We start from the raw sequence: 27,592 nt of genomic DNA, 5'->3' as shown, positions 1-27,592 counted from the left end.
GAAATGGACAGGCTTGTCCTCCATGAAGTCAACTTAGAATTGAGGAATACTCCTCAAGATAGCCTATTTTCCTCACCAACCCTTTCTACAACCCTCTGCCTCTCTAACCTTTTAAAGAAGTTACCGTCTACCTTCTAGCATGTGCAACTTCCTGGCTTAATGAGTTCCACAAGTTTCCTTACTACCTGCTGTGGGATTTTGCCTGCAGAAAATGTGCCATGCGACACTGAGGTCCTCCCTGCCTCCTGCCACCTCGCTTCCAGGCTCTGACTGTCTCAGATGCCCGGGTCTGCCCAGCACGGGCACCTGCTCTGTGGGTTGCTGTTTCCTGACAACTGGAAGAGGCAGCCTGAGGGGCAGGCAATGATTTGAATACTCCCCGTTTCTTTAATTTGCAACTCCAGTGGAGGGAATGCGAGCAAGCGAGCCAGGAGCTGAAGTGATGGAGTGACCCTGGCAGGGGCGTGGGATTCTCCTCTTGTCCATGTCCACTGCCAGCCTTGTGCTGACACTCCTGGGTCAGAGCCTTCGCCATCCCCAGACGCTCATTTCCAAAGCACCACTGACCACACACTGTCTGTGTGGGAGGACCAGGTGACCTGATTCCATGATCCCTTTGGAAATCATGATCAGCCCATCAGACACCTGACCGTGTACCAGACTCACCTGAGAGAGCACCTGAAAATACAGACTCCTAGGCTGGGTCCCAGACCTACGGGCAGCAGTCTCTGCAGCTGGGGGCAGGGGCCGGGGGGGGGGGGGGTACAGGGTATCTGGGAATCTGCACTTTCAAAAGCTTCGCCAGGTCCTTACAGAGACATTCCGAGTTCAAGTTGATAAATGTGCTCTTTGTGGCCCTTCATCAGATAAGGCGTTGTCCTTTTCCTGGTGTTGCTTCTAACTCCGTCTGAACCGCTGCCGTCTTTATTTTCAGGTGAGGAGAATTCGTGTTGCAAACTGCAGTAAACATCCATCCTGCACAGAGTGTTTAACGGCAGCAGACCCTCACTGCGGTTGGTGCCATTCGCTGCAAAGGTATTTCTTGATTTTTTCTCACCGACTCACATTTTCGGAGGGAAAAAAGTGTCAAGCGGCAGAACACTTGTTGCCCTACTGTGATGATCAGTTCCAATGACCCGGGGGAATGGAGCTCTTCGCCGCCGACTGGAATATCATGGTGTGATCCCAGTTCGTTCTCGGCGGTGTTCCCAGCCGTGCCAGGGCCGCCAGACAGCCGGACCCGCACCGCCCGGGGTCGCCCAGCCTGGGGGTGGCAGCGGGGGGGGGGGGGGGGCACGCGGCAGAAAGGAGAGGCTGGAGCTGTCGATTCTGCTTGTACTTTCTGCAGAGTTCTCCAAGACCCCAGAGAGAGAGGCAAAAGGTTTTCCCTCAGAGGAGATAAAAGAATAGGCATGTTTGAAAATTTTCGACTGAATCCTCATAATGTCACACATCCGGCTGGCTGGGTGGAAGCCGCAGTATGGACGGTGCTGTCTCCTAATGCGCGGTACCGCCGGGGGCCTGGGCTACAATCTCGGGCTCCGGCAGCAGGGTACCGGCCTGGTCGTGAATTACGATGTTCACGACCCATCCAGGCTCTGGGGCGACTTGTAGCGGCTTCCTCGTCATGGCAGCTCCTCGCGTGGCTGGGACCGGCCTGGTTGGATCCGCTGTTGCCATGGCAACCCAGTACTCGGCTCCCGCTACAGAAGCGAGGAGAGCGAGTGCTGGAGCTGTAGCTCAGGCAGGGAAAAAAACCGTAACAGTGTCTGTCAGTTTGGTGCTTTCAGTGTTTAAAGGTGAAAAAGGATTAGGAGGAGTAGAACAGGCGCAGAGAAGCCGAAGGCTGAGCAAGGGGGCAGTTTGGGGAAAGAAAAGAGAACTGGGAAGAGAATTTGGGAGCCTCTGGGGAAGGAAGCCAGGGTGATGAGGGGAGAGGGCGAGAATACGGTAGAAGCAAGAGGTTCAGGAAACAAACTAAAAATGTGGGGATGGAATTAGTTAGGAGTTCACGGCAGAAGTGGCAAGGGGGCAATGCAGCAAGAGGCATACTGGCCCTTCCCTTTTGCTGCACTTCCTCCCGGGGCTGTTTCTGTCAGAACCACTGGCAGACAAAAGAAGCAGGGCCAGGAAAATGCTCATGAATCATCGTAATTGGGTAGGAACGTTTTCTTCGTGTTGCTTGCCCAAGTCTAGAGTTTAAAGAAATTAACTGATCATCAACAGCATTTCATCGTCCCACACCCACTACGCAGTTCTGCCGTATTCTTTCCCACCCATTCTGTTTAGGTAGGTTCCCTGTCTATTTTTGCGGAGCTCCCTGCAGGGGTTAGTTCGGGGCAGGGGCCGGGATTCATTAGCCACACAGAGCTGGTGGCTACTATATTGGCAAACAGAGGTCTGGAGTTCATGGGCGATGTGTCCCGGCTGGTGAGATGAATTTGGGGGTTAGATGTGTCTAGATGGAGCGTAAAGAAGCCTGAAGACCAGACAAGGGAGGCCATATCGATTGAGGGGAGAAGTTGGGGAACTTAGTGGGGAGGTGGTACTGTGGTTGGGGGTCAGGGAGATGAAGAGGGGGAGGGAACAGCCAGAAAAGGAAGTGGAAAGACTGAAGAAGGTAGTCTCCAGGTTGCCAGGGGAAGAAAGGAGGGAGCAGTTCTCTGTGCCAGCTGGTGCTGAGAAGTTGGGTAAGAGAAGAGAACTGATCCACTGACTTAGCAGGTGATGATTGGTGACCATGACAGGGGCCATTGTGGCAAGTGGTGCTAAGGCTGCAAGATACACTAACGAGAGAACAGAGCAGAGAGAATTCTTCAGAGGAGCTTTGCTGAGGAAAACAGCAGAAAAATGGAGCAGATACTGGAGGAAAAAGTAAAATCCAGAGAGTCTTGTTTTTTAAGATGCATGAAAGCACACTGCACTTTGGGGCTACTGGGGAAGTTCCAGTAGAGAAGGAGAAACCGATGGTGCAAGAAAGAGAAAGGGTGGTTGCGCAGTGTTGTGTCTCAGAAGATGAAAGGAAATGTGATCTAGCGTACGTGTGGGGAGGCAAGCCTCGGTCAGGAGGTGGGCATGTCATCCTTGGTCACGGGAGGGAAGGTGCAGAATGTGCGTCCTGGGGCAGGTGGGTGGGAGAAGAGTGTGCAGCGTCAGTTTGTATTGCTTACATCATGTTCGGTGACGTCGGACCAGTGAGAGTGAGGTAGGGGAGGAAGTGTTGGAGGTTTGAAGGGAGAAGAGAGAGAAGGTAGGAAAGAGAGTTGGAGAGAGAATGGAGATGAGAAATACAGAATGATCGCTAGGCAACAGGAGGGCCCCGTTGAAGACAGTGGTCTTGCTTTTGAAGCGAGAGCAGTCAGCGTGGTTTTGCTTTTGAATGCTGTGTTCAGCTCTGCTGGTGTAGTCACAGAGCTGGGGAGAGCTAGATTTAGCAAGGTAGGGCTTTGCAGGAAATACATCAAGAGAGGGGAGAGGGGCCTGGGAACTGAAGGTGTACCCAAAGGGTGGACGATGGTATTGACATGGATATTGGCACTTAAGGTAGTGGACCTTAGGTTCTCAGCTGGGAACGAACTCTAAGGAGGGGAGTGAGGGATGGGACAGGGGGGAGGATCTGTGCATGGGAGGTTGTGGTTGGATTTAAAACTTGTTGGAGAACTGAGGAACTGAGAGGGGTAGTAGTTAGACTGCAGGGAGGTCGTAGATGGGGTGGCACTATTGGTAATGACAAGATCTCGGGTGCGATCATGTACCTGAAGTAGGATGGAAGACAAGATTGTTGGCAGGGAGGGGGTCAATGTACTGAGGTAGCAGAGTGTTAGATCAATCATCTTTGGAAATTAAATCACCAAGACCAACTGTGGAAACAATGTTGGAGTGAGGAGCAAAATAGTCCAGAAAAGGAAGGAATTGGCAGGGGTGGGGGTGGGCTGTAGATTTTTGCAATAAGGAGGGCTTTGGGATGGTGTGGGCTGATGGCATGACTGCCTGAGCTTCCAAGCTGGGGCACATTGGGAGGGGCGGGCTTGGATAGGGGGAGGAAAGAAGAAGCATCCAGAAAAGGCAGCAAGACCCAAGCAGGACACTTACGATGAGTGAGAGGAAGTAGCCAGCCCCTGAGCTGGCTTCGAGGAAACTGTGTCCTCAGGGGAGAGGCTGGTTTCATAAACACACGAAGGTAAGAGGAATGATCAGAGAAGAGGTTGAAGATGATGGGGCATTTACTGATGATGGCATAGGAGTTCCAGCCTTCTATAAAACTATGACTCAGGCTTCCCCTGGTTCTCCTCCTGCTTCTTCACCCCTGTCCCAGTACTCTCCGAGAGGAAAGGTGCTTTTAAAATCTAAACCAGATCATGTCATTCCCCAGTTTAAAACCCACACTGGCTTTCTCTCTTAGAACCCATTTTGACTCTCTTACTATAGGACCTGCATACATCATCTGACCCTTCTGTGCCTCTCATGCCTCTCTCTCCTCTGTTCACTCCACCTCACCACACTGGCTTTCTCTCTGACTTAGGAATATACCAGGCTTATTCCCTGCTCTGGTACTTTGTACTTGTTGTTTTCTTAGTCAGAATATTCTTCCCCAGATCTTTCCGAGGCTGACTCTTTCCTGATCACGCAGTCTGAAGTGGCCTCACCTCACTCATAATCACCTCACTGTTTTATTTTCATCACAGCCCCATTACTGTCTGAAATGATCTTATTTCTCTGCCTCTCTTGTTAAAATGTAAGTTCCATGAACATAGAGTCCTTGTCTGTCTGGTTCACTACTATATCTCCAGAGTCTAGAACAGTGCCTGACAGAGTAGGTGCTCAAAAAATATGTTAAGTGAATGAAGTAAATTGAATGATTGAGAAACTACCAGTGGTGGATTGAGACTTGTGCATTAAGTAATATAGAACATTCTAGACTGATGGCCCTTCCCAGCCATATCAGATCACTTAGTTTCAAACTGGCTTGATTCTGGCCTAAGACGAAATAAAACTAAGCCTCGGATCTGTGACTCATATTGAGTTCCCAGTACCATTCAAAATTAGGAATTCTAAAGGGGGATGTTTTCTTATAACTGTGGAGCATCCCACTGTGTTTATTTTAAATGTCACAGATTTATTTAGAAAAATAATTTATTTTCCCTTTTGAGAAGGTTGAGCTTCCTTGCAAATGTGTCTAGAAAATGGATTTGTTGGGAACGGGGGGTGGGCAAGAAAACTATCTTAACTTCCTTTTGATCGGGTGTTAAGAATAGGCATCTAGTATAAGCAGATAAAAAGCAATTAGATAAACAATGAGCTCTAAAAAGTCTAGTATTTTATTGTTGGAACCTCAAATCCAACCTGTGCTGAATTTGTCTGTGTGGGTGGAAAGTGAATTTTTGCAGGCTGAATATCTTGGGTTTGGAAGCAGTTTCTCAGTTTCTCCCATATTGCAAAGCATAGCACATGTGTTCAGTTACGGATTTCCACAAAACTGGCAATCCTGAACCAATGAGCGGGTGAGGTTCCAAAAGTTCATTTGCAAGTTTGTTTGGCACTCAGATTGCATTTTCCCATAGAAACAATGTCATAAATTAAGGACTCAGTCCCAAGCCAGCCCACAAAACAAAATTTATTCAGTTTCAACAAATATTTATTGAGTATCTACCAAGAACCCAGTGTGGAAAATGAAACCACTAGGTGTTATTGAGAGAAATCAGATGCCGTTCTTGACCTTAAGGAATTCACAGGCTAGCTAGGGAGACAGACATGTCAATAGCCCACGTGCATTCAGTCGTACATCCAATTGACAAGTATTTATTGAGCCCCTGTGATGTGATGAGGCCTATGCTGGGTACTGGGGTTATAGTTCTTTCTTGCCTACACAGAGCCTGTGGTCTAGTGAGGGATGTAGACAAGTGTATCAGTCAGGTTTCTGCTCCAGTGGTACTGCATTAACAAATTCTTAGTGGCTTAAAAGAAAAAAAGTTTGTTTTTCTTGTTCATTTTCTTTTCATGTCCGCTCCAGTGGTGGGGAGTGGGGTTGTGGGGCGGGATGCCCTCTGCCTCAAGGTGCAAGTTGAAAGACTGATTCAGGTTGTCTTCACACAGCTGTCATCCTGCACACACCGTTGTCCAGGCAGATACCAGAAGCACAAGAGGCCATCCTAAACTAGGCAGCACATTCAAAGCCTCTGCTCATGTCGTGTTTGCTGGTACTCCATTGGCGAGCACAGCCCGTAGCCAAGCCCAACATCAGTGGGGTAGGAAATATGTTCTGCCTACTCTGTGAGAGACAGTGCAAACAGGGCAAAGGGTAGGGATGGGTCATTCCAGTAGAGGAGAGTTTGGAGAACTGGGCACACAATCCAGTCTACCTTAACAAGTAAAAAAGCGACCAATCTACCAATAAGTAAGTAGCATATCTAATAAGGGTTCGCACAGAGGCAGTAGAAGATTCCATGGGGGGCACATAAAAAACATCTAGCCCACCGTCAGAGTAAGGGAAGGTTTACTACAGGAAAGAATGTCTAAGCTGAACCTGAGGCATGAGCAGATATCAGCCAGATAAAGCCAAGGCAGGTGAGGGGCTGAGGGAACAGGTGTGCCAAGGCTGGGAGCTGTAGGAGCACCTGGCCTGATGCTCAGGATGGGTGGAGCATACAGCTTTGGGATGGGGGGTGGAAGGGAGAGCCACTGAGAAAGTGGCATGGTAGGCAGGAGCAACGGAGGACTGGTCTTATAAGCCGTGTTAAAGAATTTCCATTTTGGGGCACCTGGGTGGCTCAGTTGTTAAGCGTCTGCCTTCGGCTCAGGTCATGATCCCAGCGTTCTGGGATCGAGCCCTGCATCAGGCTCTCTGCTCAGCAGGAAGCCTGCTTCTCTCTCTCCCACTCCCCCTGCTTGTGTTCCCTCTCTCGCTGCCTCTCTCTCTGTCAAATAGATAAATAAAAAAAAAAAAAAAAAAAAGAATTTCCATTTTGTTGGAAGGACTTTTGGGAGCTATTGCAGAGCTTCAATTAGAAGAGTGACCAGATCAGATGTGTTTTAGAATAAGCGTTTTAGTGAAGATAGACTAGAGGAGACCTGCTGGACTCTGGCAGACCACTTAGAAGGTGGTTGTAAACCAGCAAGAGCTGGGGAACTGGTTAGAGGGATGATAGTAGCAATGGGAAGAAGTGGATGGACTCAAGAGCTGTTTGGGAGATAGAATTGACAGGACTTGGTGATTAATTAGATTCCCCCTTAAGTTTGACACATTCAGAATAGGGTTATAAAATGAAAAATAAAATATCAAGGTGGCCACAGGTACTGTTTTTCTGGAAGATGTATTCTTTCTCCCTGATCTAAATCCTTATAAAGACAATAAAGAAGTGATACCCAAACACATGATGGATTCCTACTGTGTCCCAGGCATTGGACTAGGCACTAGATTGGAGCCCAAAGGATGAACACTGAAGTCGGAGAGGGAAGGACTTGGGATTGATGCCAGAGCTGAGTCTCAGAGGGTGCAGTGGGTGAGTTCCTGCTCTTTTTTCAGCAACAGTGACCTTGGTGTTGAGATGGTAGAGGAAGGAATGCAGGTGTCTGGCTTGGGTGGCCAGAAGGACAAGGGTATCAGTACTGAGCAGGAATGTAGGAGGAGTGGCCTGTTTGGAATGCACAGCAATGCAGGGGATGACTTCCATTCTGGCAGGGGGGAGTCCAGCCGAGGGGAAAGAGTGCAGGCCTGGAGTCAGCTTGCTTGGGATTGAATCCAGGTTTCTTTGTGACCTACAGGTTCCTTATCTTCACTGTGCCAATCTCCTCTTCCATAAAGTAGGGCAAATGATACCTTAGAGGGTGGCTGAGAAGATTAAATCAGATAACGTGCATAGAGAGCTGGGCACGGTACCTGAGTCCTAGTGAGCACTCAAGTAATGTTAGCTATCGTGATGGTGGAAACACAGAGGAGGGAGCCATTAGTTGTAACCACGGTTGGGGAAGGCTTCAGAGAGGAGGTGGCATTAAAATTAGGCTTGACTAGAATTAGCACAGGAGAAACAGATGTTGGCGAGGATTCAGAGAAAGGGGAACCCTCTGGCACTGTTGGTGGAAATGCAAACTGGTGCAGCCACTCTGGAGAATAGTATGGTGGTTCCTCAAAAAGCTAAAAATGAAACAACCCTGTGACCCAGTGATTACACTACTGGGTGTTTACCCAAAGGATGCAAAATACAGATTCGAAGGAGTACATGCACCCTGATGTTTGCAGCAGCGTTATCAACAATAGGCAAACTATGGAGAGAGCCCAAATGTCCCTGGATTCCTGAATGGATAATGATGTGGTACGTGTGTATATGATGGAATATTACTCAGCCATCAAAAAGAATGAAATCTTGCCATTTGCAATGACCCAGACAGAGCTAGAATGTATTTTGGTAAGCAAAATAAGTCAACCAGAAAAAGATGAATACCATATGATTTCACTCCTATGTGGAATTTAAGAAACAAAACAGATGAACATTCGGGAGAGGGATAAAAAGAGAGAGAGAGAGGGAAACAAATCACGAGAAACTCTTAATAATAGAGAACGAACAGGGCTGATGGAGGGAGGTGGGGTTGGGATAGATGGGGGATGGGAATTAAGAAGGGCACTTGTGATGAGTACTGGGTATTATGTGTAATTGATGAACCACTGAAGCCTACTCCTGAACCAATACTGAACTATATAAGTCAACTAACTAGAATTTAAATTAAAAAAAAAAAGATTAAAAAAAAAATTAGGCCTTAAAGCCTGAGTAGACTTTCAGCAAGGGGACAGGGAGAGGAAGGCACTTCAGGCAGAGGATCCAGCATAGTTAGCGGTCTGCTGAGGGAGTGGCAGATTGGATATTAGCCCTAGAGCACTGGCTCTGGAAGGAAGGAAGGGCATGGGGGTGGGTGGGACCAGGATGTGGAGGGCTCTGAGTTGGGACTTCATTAGTGGGTGCTGGAAACCCATTAAAAGGATTTTCAGCAGAGGACGTGATCATATTTGGGTCTTAAAAAGATCATCCCGATGGCAGGGCCAGCATGAACCGCGCTAACCCAGGCACCAGCTTTATCAGACTTTCCAATCGTACCCCTTCCAGGCTCCACTGTCTTTTGATATGTCTCCTAATGAACGAGCTTATCTCCTGTCCCGTCCTGAGTCATCTACTTGGCCACTCTTTCTCCAACTTTCATGGACCTCCCCACCTCTCCCTGCGCCACCATGGGGCTCCACTTGCTCTGGTCCCAGTCACATAATGGAACCAGGGCTGGGTCCTCCTCAGAAAGCAGGCCATGCAGGAAAGGCCAGGCTCGTCTTCATTGTCCCACCCTGCCGTGCCCCACCCTGCACAGGGCGTACGTAGGGTAAGGCTGTACTAATCAGCAGACATGTTAACCATACGGTGTCTGTGGTTCCTGTTGATGATTTGTATAAACCTGACACTTGCCCATATTCTTCTACAGGTTTCTTCCATGTAGACACGTGGAAGACCTTCAGGCAGCCCCTGCTAGATCATTCCTCAATCCGGCCTGACAACAGGACTCTGGCCAGTCCCGCTGTCAGCCTTCTTGAAAGGGTGGGGGTCACAGAAGGGGATTTTGGATGCAGGAGAGAAAAACTGAAATCTGACGGCCAGCACCCCAGAGTAACAACAACAACAACAACAACAAAGAGTTACATGATTTGCTTATGGTCTCATCCAGTTCCTTACATTGCTCTCCTGTTGGGGTCTGCCTCCCCTCTCCTCCAAGAGACAGTCCCTCCTCAAGCCTCTCCTTCCCATTTTTTTTTTTTTTAACTCTAAGGGCCCTAGGCTATGACTGCCCAAAAACGTGACCAAGACCACCCCTGCGGCATGGTAACCCACAACTACACTCTCGTGAGGTCGGCGTTCCCGCGGCCCGGTCTGCCCTCCTGAGCCGGGGGCAGGATGCAGCAGAGATGCCCACTAGGGCTTTTCAGTAGAGGAGCCCGCTGGGGAGTGCCCGCTGACCCTTGAGGCCGCAGTTGCAGCGCGACTCCGGCGCGAAGCCGGCCCCGACCGCAGGCCCCGTCGGAAGCCGCAGTGTGCGTGCGTGGAGGGCGACGTGCTCACCCTGCTCCGGACTCTGTGCCCTGCGTGCCGCGCCCTGTTCCCCGTAGTCCTCCTGCTGCCCGTGAAGTCGGCGCTAGGACCGTAGCCACGTTAGGGATGAGGAAACAGCCTTAGGTTGTGTAGTCCTTTCCCGCTGCCGCTGCTGTAACAAATGATCACACCCTAGGTGGCTCAAAGCAGCTATGTTCCGAAGTCGGAAGTCTGTAGTGGGTTTCACGGGGCTACCATCGAGGCGGTGAAAGGGCGGTGTTTCTTCTGGAGGCTGGAGGGAGAATCCATGACCTTGTCTTCTCCTGCTTCCGGAAGCAGCCTGCCCGCCTTGGCTTGTGGCTGCCCCTTGCATCTTCAAAGTCGGCAGTGTAGCCCCTTCACATCTCTCGAGCTCTGAATTCTGTTTCCCTCGTCACGTCCCCTTCTCTGATTCTGACCGTCCTGCCTCCTCTTGACCCCATGTGATTACTGTGGACCCACACAGATCACCCGAGACAGTTTCCCCATCTTGAGATCCTTAATCACACCTGCAAAGTCTTGTAGCTGTGTGGGGGAACACATGCCCAGGTCCCGGGGATGGAGACATGGGTACCTTTGGGGGCCATTATTCTGCCGACGTCGGGTTGCACAGGTAGTGGGACCTAGCTCGAACTCCCCAGCCACTACCTTCACCTGCCACTGTAGGGAAAGGGAAGAGGAACAAGGAAGGGACATAGTTCCTTGCGGCTGTGGCAGTAGAGGGAAGAGCCTGGTCTAAGTGGACCCTTCGTGGATGACTGGCTGTGCCTAACAGAGATGCTGGGACTCAGAGCCAACTTGACTCGTAGACAGCTTTCCACCTTGAACGTGTAAGCGCCCATGCTTTCAGTGAACAGGTATCTCTCGAGAGACCAGGGTGTGGCCGGCGCTGTTCTAAGCACTAGGATTCTGCAGCGGTGAGCAGCACAGCCCTACCCTAAGTCTTTGCCCTCGCGGAGGTCCTTCTAACGGGGTGTTGGATTCCCGAGGCTGCCCTAGCAAATGACCACAACGTCAGTGGCTTACAGCAACACACGTGTATTCCCTCCCAGTTCCGGAACTAAAAATCCAAAACTGAGGTGTCACCAGAGCCATGTCCCCTCTGAAGGCCCTAGCGGAGAGTGCTCCCTCTCCTCTTCCAGCTTTAGGGGCTCCTGCTGTTTCCTGGCTTGCGGCAGCAGAACTGCGAGCCCCACCCCTCTCACGACGCGGGCTTTTCCTCTTCGTGCCTCCAAATCTCCCTCTCCTTTCTCTTTCCAGACACCAGGCATTGGATACCTTAAATCCAGGAGGATCTCCTCTTGAGATCCTTCCATTACATCTGCAGAGACCTTCTTTTCCAAACAAGGTCGCCTTCTGAGGTTCTGGGTGGACGTGAATGTTGAGGGAACATTGGTCCTCACCACATGAGGGAAGAGGGACCGTGTAAGCATAAAGAAGGAGGTAGCGTGTCAGGTAGTGATCAATGTTCTGAAGAAAAATACAGCTGAGGACAGGGGTATGGGGTGCTGGCTAGAGGCCCCAGAGGTTGCAGTTTGAACCAGAGTCGTCTCCGAAGGCCTCACTGAGAGAGCATGTCTGAGCCAGGACCCGAAGGAACACATTCAGCTCTGGAAATGTCCCCCTTCATGAGTTATGGCCACCCCTAGGTGAGTGGCCAGGGAGACAGTTTGAGACAGTTTGTTCTCCTTCTGTGTTCGTTCCTCCTTTCCTTCCAATCCGGGATGTGTCCTCGTGCTTGCAGCCTGGACAGTGACCCTCCTTGACGGTCCAGTGCGGCTCGAATGACAGCGATCATAGTAATCATGGGATTTGGGGGTGGCCCCTCCTTCTTGGATGAGAACCCCATTGTGCCGACTAACTGTGTAGAAGCAAGTAGAGCAACCGTCTGTGGGGTGGAAACAGTGGGGAGCAGAGAGGAACATGCTGTTCGGAACTTGGGGCATTCCTGAACTATCCTGGCCGAGGCCCAGCCCGTGCATCTGGGTTAGCGAGAAGGCTGAAAGGGATTTGGGGGCCTTCTAACAGTAGAGAGGGGTCTTGGGTGAAGCCAGATCCCCTGCGTTCTTCTTCATCTGTATCCACTGTTAGGAGCTGTGAACAAATCCTACTTATTTCTAAGCAGAAGGTGGAGAGGGGATGAAATCATTGAGGGGCACAGCTCTTGCTACCCTGAGAGCTGACCGAGGTCGACACAGGGAGAAGGCTCACCTTACTCAGAAGCCAATTTTGTTTGGATACACTGGCTGCCGAGGTCCTCAGAGCTCAGCATCCAAACTGCTTACCCGCACCATCTCTTTAATTGCTGTTCTCTGACTTGGAACAAGTACCATTAGGATCACCCCTTTTAGTAAATACATGTTTTAATGGAATAGATTTTTTTGAAATGACCTTATCTCAGGCAGCAGGCACTTTCATAAGTATGTATTGATTGGCTTTTAAAAATTCCTCAAATGTTTTCACTTGTCTTTGTGACCTAGAAGATGTCCTGTTCCCAGCACCTTCTCCACCTACAAACACGATGTACCCATCTTCTTTGGAAGCCTTCCAGGCAGCCTTTCGTGTTTTTGCTTTTGTAACATTTTGTAAAGCTTAGGTGCTTATGTTCTGCTATATAGAGAGGGGACCGTTTCTGATAGGCCAAGCGCGGCGTTCAGTATTGCTCTCAGGAAGATGGGCCACCTGCTTTCCTGGTGGGGAAGTGGAGGCCCAGAGAGGGGAAGGCATGTGCCCCTAGCTGCACGGGGCCTGTGGGCAAGAGCAGCTCTGAACCCAGATCTTCTTGACTCCAGGGGCCTCCTTTTCCCATGTTTATTTCCATGTTACGTATTTTTAAAACACCTCCCTTAAATTCTTCAGCTCATGGTTTGTGTTTGGAAGTGAGAAGCGCCAGCTTCAGTAAGCTCATCACCTACAAAAGAGCCACATGGGGTGAAGGCTACAAATCGCTTTTGTGTGAGTGTTTCAGTCTGCAAATGTGTTTTATGTGTGCTAAATAGCTCTGAGTTTCAAGACAAAGGCTGGTTTTCCACCACGCCAGTTAGCAGGCCAGCACAGGGAACAAAAATCAACGAAACAACTTATGCTGGTATCATGGAGACGTAGTCAAGAATTTTAGTCACTTTGAAATTGAATTCCTAATCCAATTCAGCTAACGCTTGTTGAAGACGGGCTGTGGGTCAGGCCCTGAACTGGGCCCTTAGGGAAAGGAGCTGAAGGAGGCTGTGCCCTAGAAGCTCACAGGTTGGGGCGGGAAACATACACTGAGCAAATGCTGTCCGTACACCGTGAAAAGTGCTGCTAGCTGGTGCTCAAGGTACGGGGAGACCCCAGAGAGCACTTTAGTCTTAGAAGGAGGGCATAATGTGATCTAGAATCCTCCAAGAAGCCTTGAACTCGGTCTGCCTCCTTATGGAGGAAAGGTACGCTGCATGTTGACGTGGTGTGCGTGAGCAATGCCAGCGAGCAGTCTGATGAGCCCTACTGCCCGGATCCCTGTCTCATCATGACCATTTTGTGTTTGTGTAGCTTATGTCATCCATATTTTTGCCTAACGTCTGTTTCACTTGCCCAAGTGATAAGTATCACAACAAGTACTATTTACTGAGGCATCATCGTAAGCCTCAGTTAAATAGATGCACATTTTGCTAACAACCCCAAGAGGTAGAAATCACTAGTATCTGCATTTCTGCAGATGGACAGCCTGAGACACAGAGAGGGCATGTGACTTGCCCAGAGTCACTGGCTTGTAATTGGCAGAATCCCTCTCCCCTTTGTTTACTAGCCAGTCTGGTTTTCACTTAGTTCCTTGAGGAGAACTGAGTTTCAAGCTTTAGGTGAACTCAGGGTCCTCGCACATGCTGCTCCTTCTCTCTGGAATGCTGTTCCCATTATTCTTGATGTGGCTCGATGGTTTTTACTCTAGAACTCTGAGCTGAAATGTCACCTTTCTTGACCAATCTGGAATAATTCCTCCGTGCTACATTTTTGGTTTCTGCAGAAGACTTACCTTATTTTGAAATTATTTTAAATTGTTGTTTATTTGGTTTAGGTCTCTGTGTCTTACTGGAATGTAAGCTTATTAGCAGGGGAACTTGACTGGTTTATACATTGATGTGTCCACAGTGCCTACTGTGATGTTTGGTGTCTTGTGGGCACTTAGTAAATATTTGTGGTGTGAATGCCAAATATGGCACTAGGTTCTGGGGGTGCCAAGGTGAATGGGGTGGGTCTTTCCCTTGGGGACCTACAGTCTAGTGGGAGAGGCAGGCGATCAGCAACTAATGCTATGTGCTGTATACACCTAGAGCACGTGTAAGGTGCCACAGGGACACAGAGGACGGAGCTACTGCTTTGCCTGGAGCTTGGGCAGACATCATGGAGGCAGTGACATTGAACTCGCCTTGAACAAGGAACACAATTTCACCAAGTATACTGCAGGCCCAAGGGCACTTTGGGCCATGGGAACAGCATATGCTAGGAGGAGCCAGGCATGTTTGCGCTGCATGTGTTACTCACATAGACAGACTCATCAATCCACAGTTGCCTGGGGATGAGTTTGGAAAAGAAGGCAGGAGCTAGATCATAGTGCCAGGGTAGAGACATGACCATGGAAACATGGGTTCTAGGCTCTTGGTCCTAAAAGACACACAAGTAGAGGAGTTTGATGCAGGCAAAAGGGTGCCATTGAAGGTTTTTATGTAGCAAGTGCTATGATCAGCTCTGTGCTTGAGAATAACCTAGGTGTCTGTATGGAGGCTGATTGGAGGCACTGGAGGGGGGAAGGCAGGAGCCTAGCTAAGAGGTGATGGACGAGGATAGAATGTGGGAGATAACATAGAGGGACGTTAGAATTAATAGGTCATTATCAGCTGAATATGAGAGTTGAGAAGAAAAGCCAAGGAAGGCCCAACGTTTTGTAATTTGATCCACTATTTGAATTACTGCTCATTAACCAAGATCGGGCAGTATTTCCCAGCATGTATGACTAGAACTAAAAAAGTTGGAAGATGTTGCATCATTCATTCCTATCTTGGAAAGTTTCGAAGCACAGCAACATAGTGAAGGCTCTGAGAATTCCTGCAGCAGAGTAATTAGTTTAATTTTATTTGCTCAGTGTCTCCCAAACCTCTTTAAACAGAACCCTACTTTAACACTAACCCCCCAAACAACCCAAAGAGCACTGACATTTTCTGAGAAGTGACTAAAACCTGTATTTTCCTATATGGCCTGTGCTTGGGGAGGACTTATTTACTTTTATCTTGCCATTTATGATACTGCTATCCTGGGACGCCTTTGGAAACTTTGAGGAATTTGGCACAGGAGTAAAGACTGCTGAGGTTCACACTGTGCCACCTGACCGCTCCACCTCGCAGTTTCCGCATCCTCGCACTACAGCCGATAATAATGTCTACTTCCTGAGGTGGTCGTGAGGATCAAGGAGTTAATTTCTGGAAAGCGTAGGCACGGTGCCTGGCCTGTGGGAAGGGCTCAGTGTTAGCTTCTGTGCGAGGCCATAGAGGCGCATAAATGAGACTGCAGATGTGGGAAGCTATGCTGCCTGGTTTTTGTGTCTCAGGCCCTCCGCTTGCTAACTCTGTGACCTTGGGAAAGCGATATGGCGCCTTCTGCACCTCAGTTTCCCCCATCTATAAAGCAGGACAATTACTGTTCTTACTTCATAGGTTTGTTATGAAGAATAAATGAATCAAATCATGTGAAAGAAGGTGGCCCTGGCACGCGAGATGGTTTCATTTTTTTTTAAGTCTTTTAAATTGTCTCTGGAATTAGCATAATTGTATCATGTAGATTACCTTTCAGCTCCGGTGATGAAGGTCCAATTTTTCAGCTTCGCCAGTGCAGTACTCTGATCTGGTATTTTGGCATTCCCCTTTCCTGACTCTGGAGGCCTTGGATTCAAGGTGTAGTCTCTGTAGATGCCACAGGGACATCCTCTTCTCTTCTATTCGGTTGAGTTTGGTTTCTTCATCTCTTGGACCGACAGTGTCAATAAAAGCCTCCCCCCCCCCCAATTCTGGGGACCACTTAGGTCTTCCTCTGTGCCTTTCTTAAAAATGCAGGCATCTGCTTGAAATCCCTTAGCAGAAGACCTTGGGATGCTCTTGTAGTGAAACCTTCCCCCGGTGTGGACACAGCCTCCTGCTTCCTGAGAGAGAGGCTGGATGGTTTCTTTGCTAAAAGTTTTCTGATATTATATCGGTATAGAATCTTTGGAATAGGTCACACCAACTGCACATGCAAGCCAATTACCTGATATTTAGTTATCAGTTTCCTTCAGGGACTGTCTGCTCTTGGTGAACAATTAGATTAGGGGATGCTGATGAAATTCGAGCGGCAGGAAGTAGAAGTTACATTTCTGAGTTCAGAGTTTCTATTTCAGGGTTGAGTAAGTGGGCTTTTGAGGACGGAGGCAGGGAGGATGCCTTCTCCCCCGCAATGCCCCTTCTGGAACCTGCCGGGCGCCTGTGGGTTCTGAGTGTGAAGTTTGAGGTCCACCTGATTCCCCTGGGTGCTCCAAGTGGAAGGCCAGGGTCCTAGGCCGTTTCCAGAAGGAGGGCCATGACACGTGTTCTAGATTTTGAACTTCAGAGTGGACGGCAGGGACCCAGCAGAGAGACATCAGGTGTGGTAGTTTCCTTAGAGACGGGCAGAAGTCCTCCAGGGGCTTACGTGCTTTTTGCCAATGTTGCTATTAGCAGCTTCTGTTTTATATCAGCCAGAGTGAACGTGATAATGTTGAAGTCGCTGAAGTTATGGGTTAATTTACATGTTGATGTGGCATTTTTTTTTCCTTTTTTCGATTGGAAGGAGGAGGCTTGAAATCAGAGAAAAGGGATCACCCTGGGAGGGGCTGGTGGAAGGAGTCCTCTTGGCTCCATCGGAGCCCTGGGGGCCTCTCTGACCAGAGGCCAGGACACTGGGCCCTGTGGGGCACAAGACAAAGTTCCCTCCTAAATTCTGTTAGGATTTTGGACAATTTTGCACAGTAATAAGCTCTGGGTTGCTCTTTGGGCTTCTCAAAAGGGAAAAGTTAGCTCAAAGATTGTAAACTATTAAGTATTCCAGTGTGTTGCTGACCTAGTTGGATAGTCATACCTCAAAAAGGAGGTGAGAGAGGGCTTCCACTGTCCCAGGGTGTCAAATACTAATGACGGAAGAGCTCACTTACGTGCCAAAATTCACTTTTACCCTAGTTTTTCAGTGCTTTAATATCAGTCACTTGAATTTTAAAACTCATGTTTACAAATGCTATTGTAACTTCAGTGACACTGAATTGTGGGATTGAAGCTTTTTGTTTATTGTAGTATTTATTACACTACTTAATTCAGTAAATATATAAAAGGTAGCCTTCAATTTATTTTTATATTATTTCACATGTTTTTACCTGCAGTTGTGTATGTGATTTACCTTGGTAACTGAGATGTCATGCTAAGGACCAATAAACTCTCATTGAACAAGAAAAAAAAAAAGAGAGAGGGATTCTGGCCTAATAGAGTCAGATTCCAAGGTCCCCCAGCCCACGGGCATTTTACTTGCCTGGGAACTTCAGCTCCTTTTCAGAGGTGGGTCTCCCTGTTCTTTATGTTGGCATGAAAACAATTAATAATTTAAATCCTACCCATTAAAAAACCAGAAATAATGTATAAATATAATAGTGTAGTAATAAATCTAAAAGTCGATCCAGCTGGGCACTGTTCCCAGACTACCAGCTGAGCAGAAACACAAATAAGTAAAGTAGAAGAAAAACTGCCATATAACGCAAATGGCTGCAATCTCATTGTTTCCTGCTACTCTTTATTGCAAATATATAGCGTTGAAGTTACATTACGGATAAATAGGTTTTGTGGGCTAACCTGGAGACCTGATCACTGTTCATAACATTATTTCTATGGGGAGAAAATTGTATTTCATATTATAAACAGATGGGTAACAAGCAAATTTGGGGGGGGGGCACAATAGGTTTGTAAATTGGGAGCCTCTTGGGATTTTAACCTATAGATGGAGGTTTTGTATTCAGGGCTAGTGATGAATCCCCCATCCCCTCAAGTCCTTGCTGTTCTTTCAACCTCGTGACTCTGCCTGACCTTCTTCTCTAATCTCTGTCCCTGGTGCTCATCCTGGCCCAGCCCCACCCTCCCAAACCCTGTTGAGGCCCCAGGAAGCCAGCAGGAACCCTGAATGTCTTTACCCTTTCACACCTTATTAAGTGGGTAGTTAGGGTTCATAGGAGGCCATGCAGCAGGGTGGCCAAGTGGGCGGCTCTGTAGGCAGACTTCTGTCACTTGTGGCTGTGTGACATTGGCATGTTATCACACTTCTCCGAGCCTCTGTTTCATGCCTATAGAATGAAGTGGTTGGGAGGACCAACGGGGGAGTGCCACCTGTGAGCACGCAGACCAGTGCCTGGGACAGGACAGTGCTCCCTCCTTGCAGGTACATGCTGGACTAGTTATTCGGGGATATTCGTATTTAGACAGATTTCCACGAACTCGGGAAGCAAACCCATACTAGGAAAATACTTTCTGAATTCCAAACAGCAAACTTAGAAACAAGTGCCTGGAAACAAGAGTTGAAGCCTGGATAGGTTTTGAGCATACTTTTTCATGGGTGGGGGGAGGGGGTGGTCCATGTATTTACACAGTTGAGTGGGCAACATCGAAGTCTGTTATTGTTTTGAACAGATTAAGCTTTACAGCAGATTTCATAGAAACTAATAAGAACAAGCCTTCTTAACCAGTTTTCGTCACTGAAGTGTTTCCACACACTGTTTTCCTCCTAAGGAAAATGGTTTTTTGGTGTTTTTTTGTTTTGCTTTTAATTTTTGGTTTGGGTTTGGTTTGGTTTGATTTTGTGTTTTTCAGACAGTCTTTCCTTTGCATTTGAGCACGTTCTATTTCCTGATTTGCAAATGAGCGGGTGTCTACATATCGGCCTTATGATGTAGGCATGAGGTCAGCTGCAAGTAAGAACTGGAAAAAGAAAATAGTGATTGGGAGTCCGAGGGCTCTTGGGTAGACCCTGAGTAGAGGAGGGGGCTGTAGCAGGAACACAGAGGAAGGGAAGCAAATCTGTCGCTTGCCATTCTCTCCAGAATGTGCTCATTCTAATCCGAATCCAATTTTCCTCTTATCTGTGGCCTGAAGAAATTGAAATGAAGCCACTTAAGAGATCAGCCTACCTGAGAGTTGTGTCCAACTGTGAGGTTTTAATTTCATTTAGGCAACGGTTTAAGTGTCTATGCCCCCTGACCATTGTTTTTGTGATACATGGGAGCAAGAATGATAGCTTTTGGAAGTGATAATTTCAAAATAACTGCTTTCGTTGTACTAAAATGTGGGGGCTATAAGATCTGCTCCCCTTCCTTAAGAAATCTGAATGTGTGGGTAACATGCTGTCGTGAAGATTTTATAATCTGCAATATTGGAGAAGTAATAAGATACTGTTGTTGGTTGACCATCTGGTTGTACATTCTTGGTGTCATGGTTTGCTGTTTTATTTTTTTAATTTATTATTTTTACTGGCAAGAAGCAAGAAATGGGAGTTTAGAAATTTCAGAAGTGTTTTAGAAGCAAGAAATTTGTTTAGTTGCTTAACATGGTTAGATTTTGTTTCTACCTTGTACAAAATAAGAAGTAAAGGTTCGCTGTATATTTTTTCTCTTTTTTCCCCCAAAAGTTAAACTGAAAACTCCTAACCTATTCCCTCTCTGGCCCCAGATTTAAACTTTTAGCTTACATTAAAAACAGTGTCTTTATCATAAGTAGGAGTCAGACATAAATTAGAAGAAAATTTTAGAAAGAAAAATCACCCACAGAAAGGACCTATAGAGATTTCATATTTCATCCATCCATTCAAAAATATTTATTGAAACCCCAGTATTTGCATATCATGCTGCCAGACACTGAGGGATTTGCTGAAGAAATCTTGAAGACATTCTCCCTTCCTTTGAGGAGCTTAGAGCTTACTTGGGGTGGGGGGGGGGTGGAGAAATGACACCGACATATGAAACAGTTAAGTTGTAATTCAACACAGCATATGATTAAATCCCGAAATGTGTGGTTCCGACGAGAAATGCTATAGGAGTTCAGCGAAGGGGACGATAACTCAGCGGCACTACTGTGTTCTGCCTGCAAATTGGCAAATTGCAGCACTATTTGTATGAAATAGTTTACACTTGTTTTTTTGGCAGCCTTAGGCCTTGACTTCCAGGAGGCATTAAGAGCCTACAACAATATTTGTACTCCGGTCTCTCTAGAACTGGCTTTTTGTTGCTGTTGTTGTCTTGTTTTTTTGAATAGACAGAGGAAGCGCCTTATACAAACCAGAGTGTGCAGGAGAGGCAGGGGTTTGACCGTCATAATCTCTTTCAAATACAGAACAAGGAACCAGCTTCGTCATTCTGTTTTTCAATCCAGCCACACTCGTCCCTCCGTGGCAAACTCTCCCTGATACCGACAGGCGGTTTAATTTGAACTTAATGTCCGTGACGGACGAGCTAGCCATCAAGGGTCGGATGAATTGATGGCTTTGGAAAACTGCTGATGAAAATCCCCACGGTCAGGACGTTGCAGAAGGAGCCAACACAGACGTAGGGGAGTTTGGACACAGATGTGCTCCCTGCAAACAGGGTTCTCCAGTACTTGCTCAAAGTGCTGTGCCCGAGGATGATGTTTAATGAAACTCACCGGCTTCCTGTTCTATTTTTGTCATATTCAAATTAGCACAGACCTCAAAGACAGAGCCATGGGGCCTACATTCTTACAAATTGAAAAAGGAGAGAAGAGGAAGAAGAGGAAGTAAAAATGCTTGTGAAGTCAGATACCCTTTCGGGGACCACATCCCGCCCCACTCCAACCTTTTGAGGGACTCCCCACAGATGAATGCCTTTATCACTTGGTTGCTTTTCAATCTCGTGATTCATGAATTTTCCATTTCTTTTCAAACTTACTGTCACTGGTTCTCCTCTGCCCCTCCATTTTAACCTCAGACCTTGAGGAGGCATAGATAATGTTTTGGTCTCTTCTTGATGTTATCCAATGAAATATTTGTGGAGTTCAACACCTTTGAGAATACCACAGTCCTTGCTGTTCATTCTTTTTGTCGGGTTGCTGGCCCTTCCGGTAGGCAGGAGTTCCCAAGTTAGCGTGACCTAGAGTGGCCGAGACATCCAAGTAGAGGAGCGCTCTCCCTGCTCGGCTCCTGGTCATGTTTATTGGAGGAGTTGGCCCTGGCCACAGCTTAAGATTTATTTGGGACATCCTCTGCACTGGCAGACTTGGGAAAGTGGCCCTGGAAAAGTGTTGCGTCTGTATCTTTTGATATAATTGGGTGTCTGTCTAAATAAATGTTATGTAGCAGATGGTTATGGAATGGCTTATTGCATTCTTGGGAAGACTCTGCCCTTGAAATATTTATATTTAATTACCATACTACAAAGCACAAGGTAGCTTTAGTATTTTCTTAATAACAATAAAATTTCACAGTAGGTTGATATTCTGAGAATGAACCACAAACCTAAAATTTATACAATATGTTAACCCTTTCTTGGGCTGTCCTTTGCACCAGGTTTTTCTTGAAGGGAGCTCTGTAATTTTAGAGTTCACGAGAGGACATGTTTTGGGTGTATTTGGTGCTGTCATCCTAAGAGAGGCCGCGGGAGCCGAAGTTCAGCGTGTTGTCTACATTTGTTCTCTGCCCGTAGACATGATGGAAAAAACGCTCTGCTGTTGTCCTGTTGCTTTTCGTGGTTTTAGCATCACGTTCCCATTCTCGCTCAAAATCAGTAATCCTCTGCACAAAGCCTGGCATTCTGTACTGAAGCCAAGTATGAGAAGGTTTTAACTAATGCATGTGTGGGGTTGCTGTTTTGTTGCCCTTTCCTGTTTTCTGATAGGTGTACTTTTAAAGAAGATTGTGCACATCCAGAGAACTATGAGAACTGGCTGGATATTTCATCTGGAGCTAAAAAGTGCCCTCAAATTAACCTATTTCGAAGCAGTAAAGATAAGGTAAGAGGAAAAATTTTAATTTGTCTCTATTGTCTCATTTTGCACAACCGATGCTAGCTTGCTTCTGTGTGTGAAAGATCTACTAGCATTAAAGAAGCTTAGTTAGGAGAGTCCATTCATTTAGTGACTACTATTGAGTGCCTGGCAAATGCCCTACACTCTGCGAGATGCTAGGGAAATAGCAGAGAACAAGTCATACGGTGAGTGTCATCCTGTAGAGCTGAAGAGGACCCTCATTCGTTGAATTTCAAGAAAAAAAATGGACTATTAATGTAGTAGAAAAATGTATTGATAAAAAAAAAGGAAGAAGAAAGTTCAGATTCATGGTCCACAAGATTCCTTAAATGGGACTTAAGTGTAGAATGTTATTTTATCGTCCTTTCCCTAACTCATGCAGCCTTCTCCTGATACCTATCTTGTACACATGGCTTTACTCAGCACTGGGAGAGAGGGCAAGAACCACTATGGGCAGTGCACATTGCCAGTGGGGTCCTTTGGAAAGCCATTGGGCTCTTGGTATGGTCATACCACCATTGGCAGCTCTTCAGCCTTGTCACTGGATGAGAGAAAGGACACAATGAGCAGCGTATGATTCAAGCATCTTCTGACTCACACACCGTCCATACCCTACGGGAATACGGAATTCCCGCCTTGTAATCTCAGTGGTGCTGTAAGGAGACATTTTCTCCCTAATTATAGTTCTTGTATTATGAATAATTGTACCGAGTCCCCATCAGCAGCCAGTTGACCTGTCTGTTGAGCTCTCTCTGTTTTATTTGAATGCCACGTTAACAAGGAAATGGGCCACTTTCTCTTTTCCCGTACAATTTGCCATTTCACATAGCAAGAACCATACCACTTAAGATGATTTAACATTTAATAAAGGAGAGCCAGAGCATTTAATGAGTGATAAATAATAAAAGAATAGAACTTTCAAGTCATAACTGATCAGAACTTACGGATTTAAAGTTATTTGGCTGTTGTCACTTTCTATTGTCTTCCGGCAGGTTGGGAGGGAGGGGGGCGGTGAAAAAAGAACTTTCAAAGCCTTCATCCAAACCTCCAGCAGCCCTGAGTCAGAGTGAAAAAATCGTGTGAAGAAGATGCTTAGGTAACTCAGCATAGGTGTGGTCAAATTTTTCTCTTACCAGTCTGAAAAATAGTTAACTTCGGTGCTCATAGAGAATGACCAAAAAATACCGTGATGTTTGAATACACCCAGGACTCTGATAAATGGTTAAGATTACCCAAGATATTTTGTAAATCGTTTTGAAAATTTTAAGGGTGATACTTCAGCTAAATGTAGGAAGAGAAAGTAACTTGTTCGTTATATAAAAGATGCTGCTTACACAATTTGCTTACCAATCTTTGGGTTCACTGGTATAAGTTAATCACCATTTCTATCTAGTTTGGAACATTGCAAGAAATATTTACCACCCAAACAACCACTAGTGCTTTCTTCTTTACCCTGAGTCCCACTGTGGTTTACCCAAATCCCTGTAGAGCCTTCCCACACAACCATTACCTTGCTCTCCAGCTACCATCACTCTCAAGGTAACGGAGATAAGAATTTAGTAATCTGGGTAAAGCTCATCTTTGAAATCAACTTTGGGCTGATTATTTTAATAACGTTGATAAGACATGTGATGCCATCTCTTAGTCATATTATTTCAAAATATTTTCTACCCTTACGGTCATCTGTGACTTACCTGAAAGTTCCAGATCTTTGTTGATTTAAATAATACCTGACCCTGATCTACAAAGATGGGGGTCTACAGCTCGGGTCAAAGAGTGTTGGCTGCCTGCCCATGAAATGCCTAGTAACATTCTAGTAACTTTCTGAGTACAGAAAGCCCCTGATATAATGCAGAGCCTCTGCTTCCAAGAAGCATCATCTCTTTACACAAAACAATTAGAAGATTGTATATCCTCATCCTCATTACAGAATCGGCATTAACAAGAAATAATTGGAGCAATTCCAGTTGGCTTGGAGGGATTTCGTGAGGTTTTGTTGAGCAAAAACAGCAAGATGCAGAAAAGTATGTGTAGCATGATCTTGTATTGATCAAAAACTCAATATATGCTATTGATACATATAGCATATATGATATGCTATTGATATAGCATGATCTACTGTATATGTTTATGTCTCTATATAATTATTTGCGCATGAAGAAAAATATGAAAGCATTCTTACTAGGTCGTAAACATGGGCTCTCCTGATGGTGTGACTGATGATGTGGTGAGAGGGAAGGCTGAGACAAGTAGGAAAAAAAAAAAAAGAAGAAAAATGAAATTCTCACATACATAAACACCAAAAAAGGATGTGTGACATCCCATTTTTGCATTATGCAAAACTGTCTGTATACCTATAAAGAGATTGTAACAATCAGTAAAAATGGCTAATACTAATAAAAACAGAAAAGACATAGAAATAGAAGTATTTCCTACAAACAGCAGGACTCTTAAGACAGACACTAGAAACATTCTTTTACAGATCAGCATGAAAAGAAGGAATCCCACCATCACTGATATAACCCACATTGTTTTTAAAGTTGCGTTTAGTGCAGTAATACAAGAGACAAGTAATGGAAATAACTATGGGAAAGGAATAGATTTAAAAATATCACTATTTGCTCCTCTTAAGTGGTTGTGTATCTTCAAATTCTAAATATATTGGCTTTAAAAACTATTCAGATTAAAAGTAAAAGTGCTAAATGTTCAATAAACATTCAAATATCAATAACGTTAGGTGAGGTAAAGGAGTTAAGGTCAATTAGTAAAAGATCCCATTCATGAAAAACAACCAAAATACTTAGGCAGAAACTTAAAGGGTGAGGTGTATACCCTATATTTTAAAATCACTTTTACTAGAAGATACATGTTGAAGACAGCTACCAAAATAATAATTTGGGCTATGCAATAGCTTGCCTTAAGCAATTCTAACAGTACTTAGATAGTGGGGCAATAGTTTTCTGAGGCTGTTTGTAACTCATGATAAGGAAACCTTACCAATTAAAAACATAAGCATAAAAAAAATAAAAACACACAAAGTATTTTCTTGGAAGACAGGAAAAACATCTTGAATATATCCAGACACATACTACATTTCTGGGCAGGAAGATATCATAAAAATGTCATTTCTTCCTCAACCTATTTTCTAGATTTCATGTCATCCCAGTGAAGATTTGAATGGACTTTTTCTTAAAAGTAATCTAAAATTCAGCTGGAATAATGTGAACTAGTCAAGAATATCCAAAATGTATTTTGAAAAAACAGAAATGTATTTAAGCTAGACCATTTCCATATGATTATAAACTTGTAGGTAGCGACAATAACTCAAGCCATGATTCTGTTTAAAAGTAGGAATATAGATCATGGGACTAGGCTAGAAAACTCAGAAATAAATGTAAAAATTGTAAAGATCAGACATTGTAAAATAAGAGGAAACAATAATTTCATAAAAGGTGCTGTGATAACAGACTTACAATATGGAAACATAACTTAATTCACATTTTACATTAAATATAGAAATTTAAGCTAATTAAGGAATCCATATAAAAAGCTAACATGTAAAAACAGAAAATAGAAATGAATACAGATAATTGGAAGTATAATCTTCTTAGCTCTGAAGCAATGTAGTATGTAATAACAAAGGAAAAATATTCATATACTTGACATTTAAAAATATACAACAAAAAAGATAACTAAAGCACAATTCAGGAAAACGTTTGCGGCAGGCAAGATATTCATTGATATTAAAACCAGGAGAAATTAAAAAGAAAAACGCCAGGACACCAAAGAGTGGGCAAAAGCATGCATTCTCACGAGAGGAGGTTTAGAGAGTTAGACATAGGGGACTATGTTCAACTTCACTAGTTATCTAATAACTACAAATTAAGGTGTTAAGATATGCTAACACCTGGCATTGGCAATGCCAATTAGCGCAGCCTTTTCGGAGAGCAATTTGGTGTTCTGATTCAAAAGTCATAAGTATATTCATTCTTTTGAAACACTAATTCCAGGCTTCGGATTCTGAAGAAGTAACTTGAAAGAAGCAAAACCGTAAGCAGGCAGACGCCATTGCAGTAGCTTTGTAGACTGAGAAACCTGGAAAGAAACAAGCTGTTTGGCAATAAGCAGAATGGTTAAGTAAAATAAGGTCTGCTAACCTGCTCGAATGTTGTGTAGCAAGCTCTCTGGCACCGTGGACATGACCAGCTAATAGACATTCAGACTTTCTACCTCATCTGACTCTTTGTGTCTTCATTCCCTCTCTATCCAGCCTAGTTGGAGAAGGAGCTGTCAACCTGGGAAGGATTCCCAAGTTGGGTTTATTAAACCAAGGCATCAGCTTTTCATCTATACTTGCCTGGAACCCACGCCCACACAAAAATACCTTCAGCAGCCTGGCTTTTCTCTCCTTCCACTCCACTTGAAAAAACTTGCTATTTTCAGAGCAACTCCAATCTGGTTTCTGCCCCCAGAGTTCCCCTGTACTGTTCTTGCTGAGGTTACTAGCGAACTCCTTCTGGCCATTCCAGCAGACACTGTAAGTCCTCTTACTTGGTCTGTTGTCTGTGTTCTTGAAACCCCCTCTCCCGTTGCCCTCCCGCCCTTGGCACACCGTGTCCATGCTCTCTTCCTTTTCTCTGGCCATGCCTCAGCCTCCTTTGCTGGCTTCATCTCTCCCTGACTCTGAATACTGGAGTTGTTTTAGACCCAGTTTGGGCTCTTCCTGTCTTTGGCTCTCTACTTTGTCTGCTGACCATTTTATCCACTCCCTTGTCTTTATGTCTCATATCTGTGCTCAGATCTCCATTATCTCTAGCCCAGATTGCTCCTCTGAGTTCCAGGCCCATATCTAACTCGATCTGTCTCTTGACTATTACACAAGTATCTTGAACTAAACACACCCCAAATTGAAATCTTGCATTTTCCACCCAAAGTCTGCCTTTCCGTGTGTCACATCTCAGTACACGGTACTTCCATCCATCCGTTTTTCTTACCAAAATCCTTCATATCCACATGCCCTACTTCGGGTCCTGCCCCATACTACTTCTAAAGGGTATCCTGAACCTGTCAGTTCTTTCCGTCTCTACCATCCTAGTCCAGGCTTCTATCCCCTCTGGAAGATCTCTTCATACCGTATGGCCCTCCAGTTTCCGAAAGGTGACATCCTCCCCATCCCACCCCTGCCCCGTGTTTCTGCTAGACTATAAGCTCTTAAAGGGCAGGGACTATAGCTCTTTGACTCACTAAAGCATTTAACGCCTTGCACAGCACTTGGCACATGTTAAGAGCTTGATAAATAGGGAACAAATAAATGTAATGATTACAGTTATGTAAAAGCTATGTGAGAACTGGAAGGAAATGTGGAAAATTTAAAACTGCTGAGAAAAGGATTTCAAAAAATTTCCGATTCTGGTGTTGTAGTGTTTGAGTAATGAAATAAATGTAAGG

The 27,592-nt window shown here is 45.6% G+C and overlaps 1 protein-coding gene across 1 annotated transcript in view; it reads left to right on the top strand.

The window, feature by feature from the left end:
* Positions 1-27,592, top strand: part of PLXNC1 (plexin C1) — a 142,391-nt gene that overhangs the window by 33,767 nt on the left and 81,032 nt on the right. The window contains exons 4-5 of the mRNA XM_026499885.4: positions 935-1,035; positions 22,015-22,129. Of these exons, the coding sequence (XP_026355670.1) occupies positions 935-1,035; positions 22,015-22,129 (216 nt within the window). The remainder of the gene's footprint in view (positions 1-934; positions 1,036-22,014; positions 22,130-27,592) is intronic.

Source organism: Ursus arctos, unplaced genomic scaffold (genome assembly GCF_023065955.2).
Source record: "Ursus arctos isolate Adak ecotype North America unplaced genomic scaffold, UrsArc2.0 scaffold_21, whole genome shotgun sequence".
NCBI classification, from domain to species: Eukaryota; Metazoa; Chordata; class Mammalia; order Carnivora; family Ursidae; genus Ursus; species Ursus arctos.
Note: the sequence above shows the minus strand (reverse complement) of the source record. Positions and strands in the feature narration are given on the sequence as shown.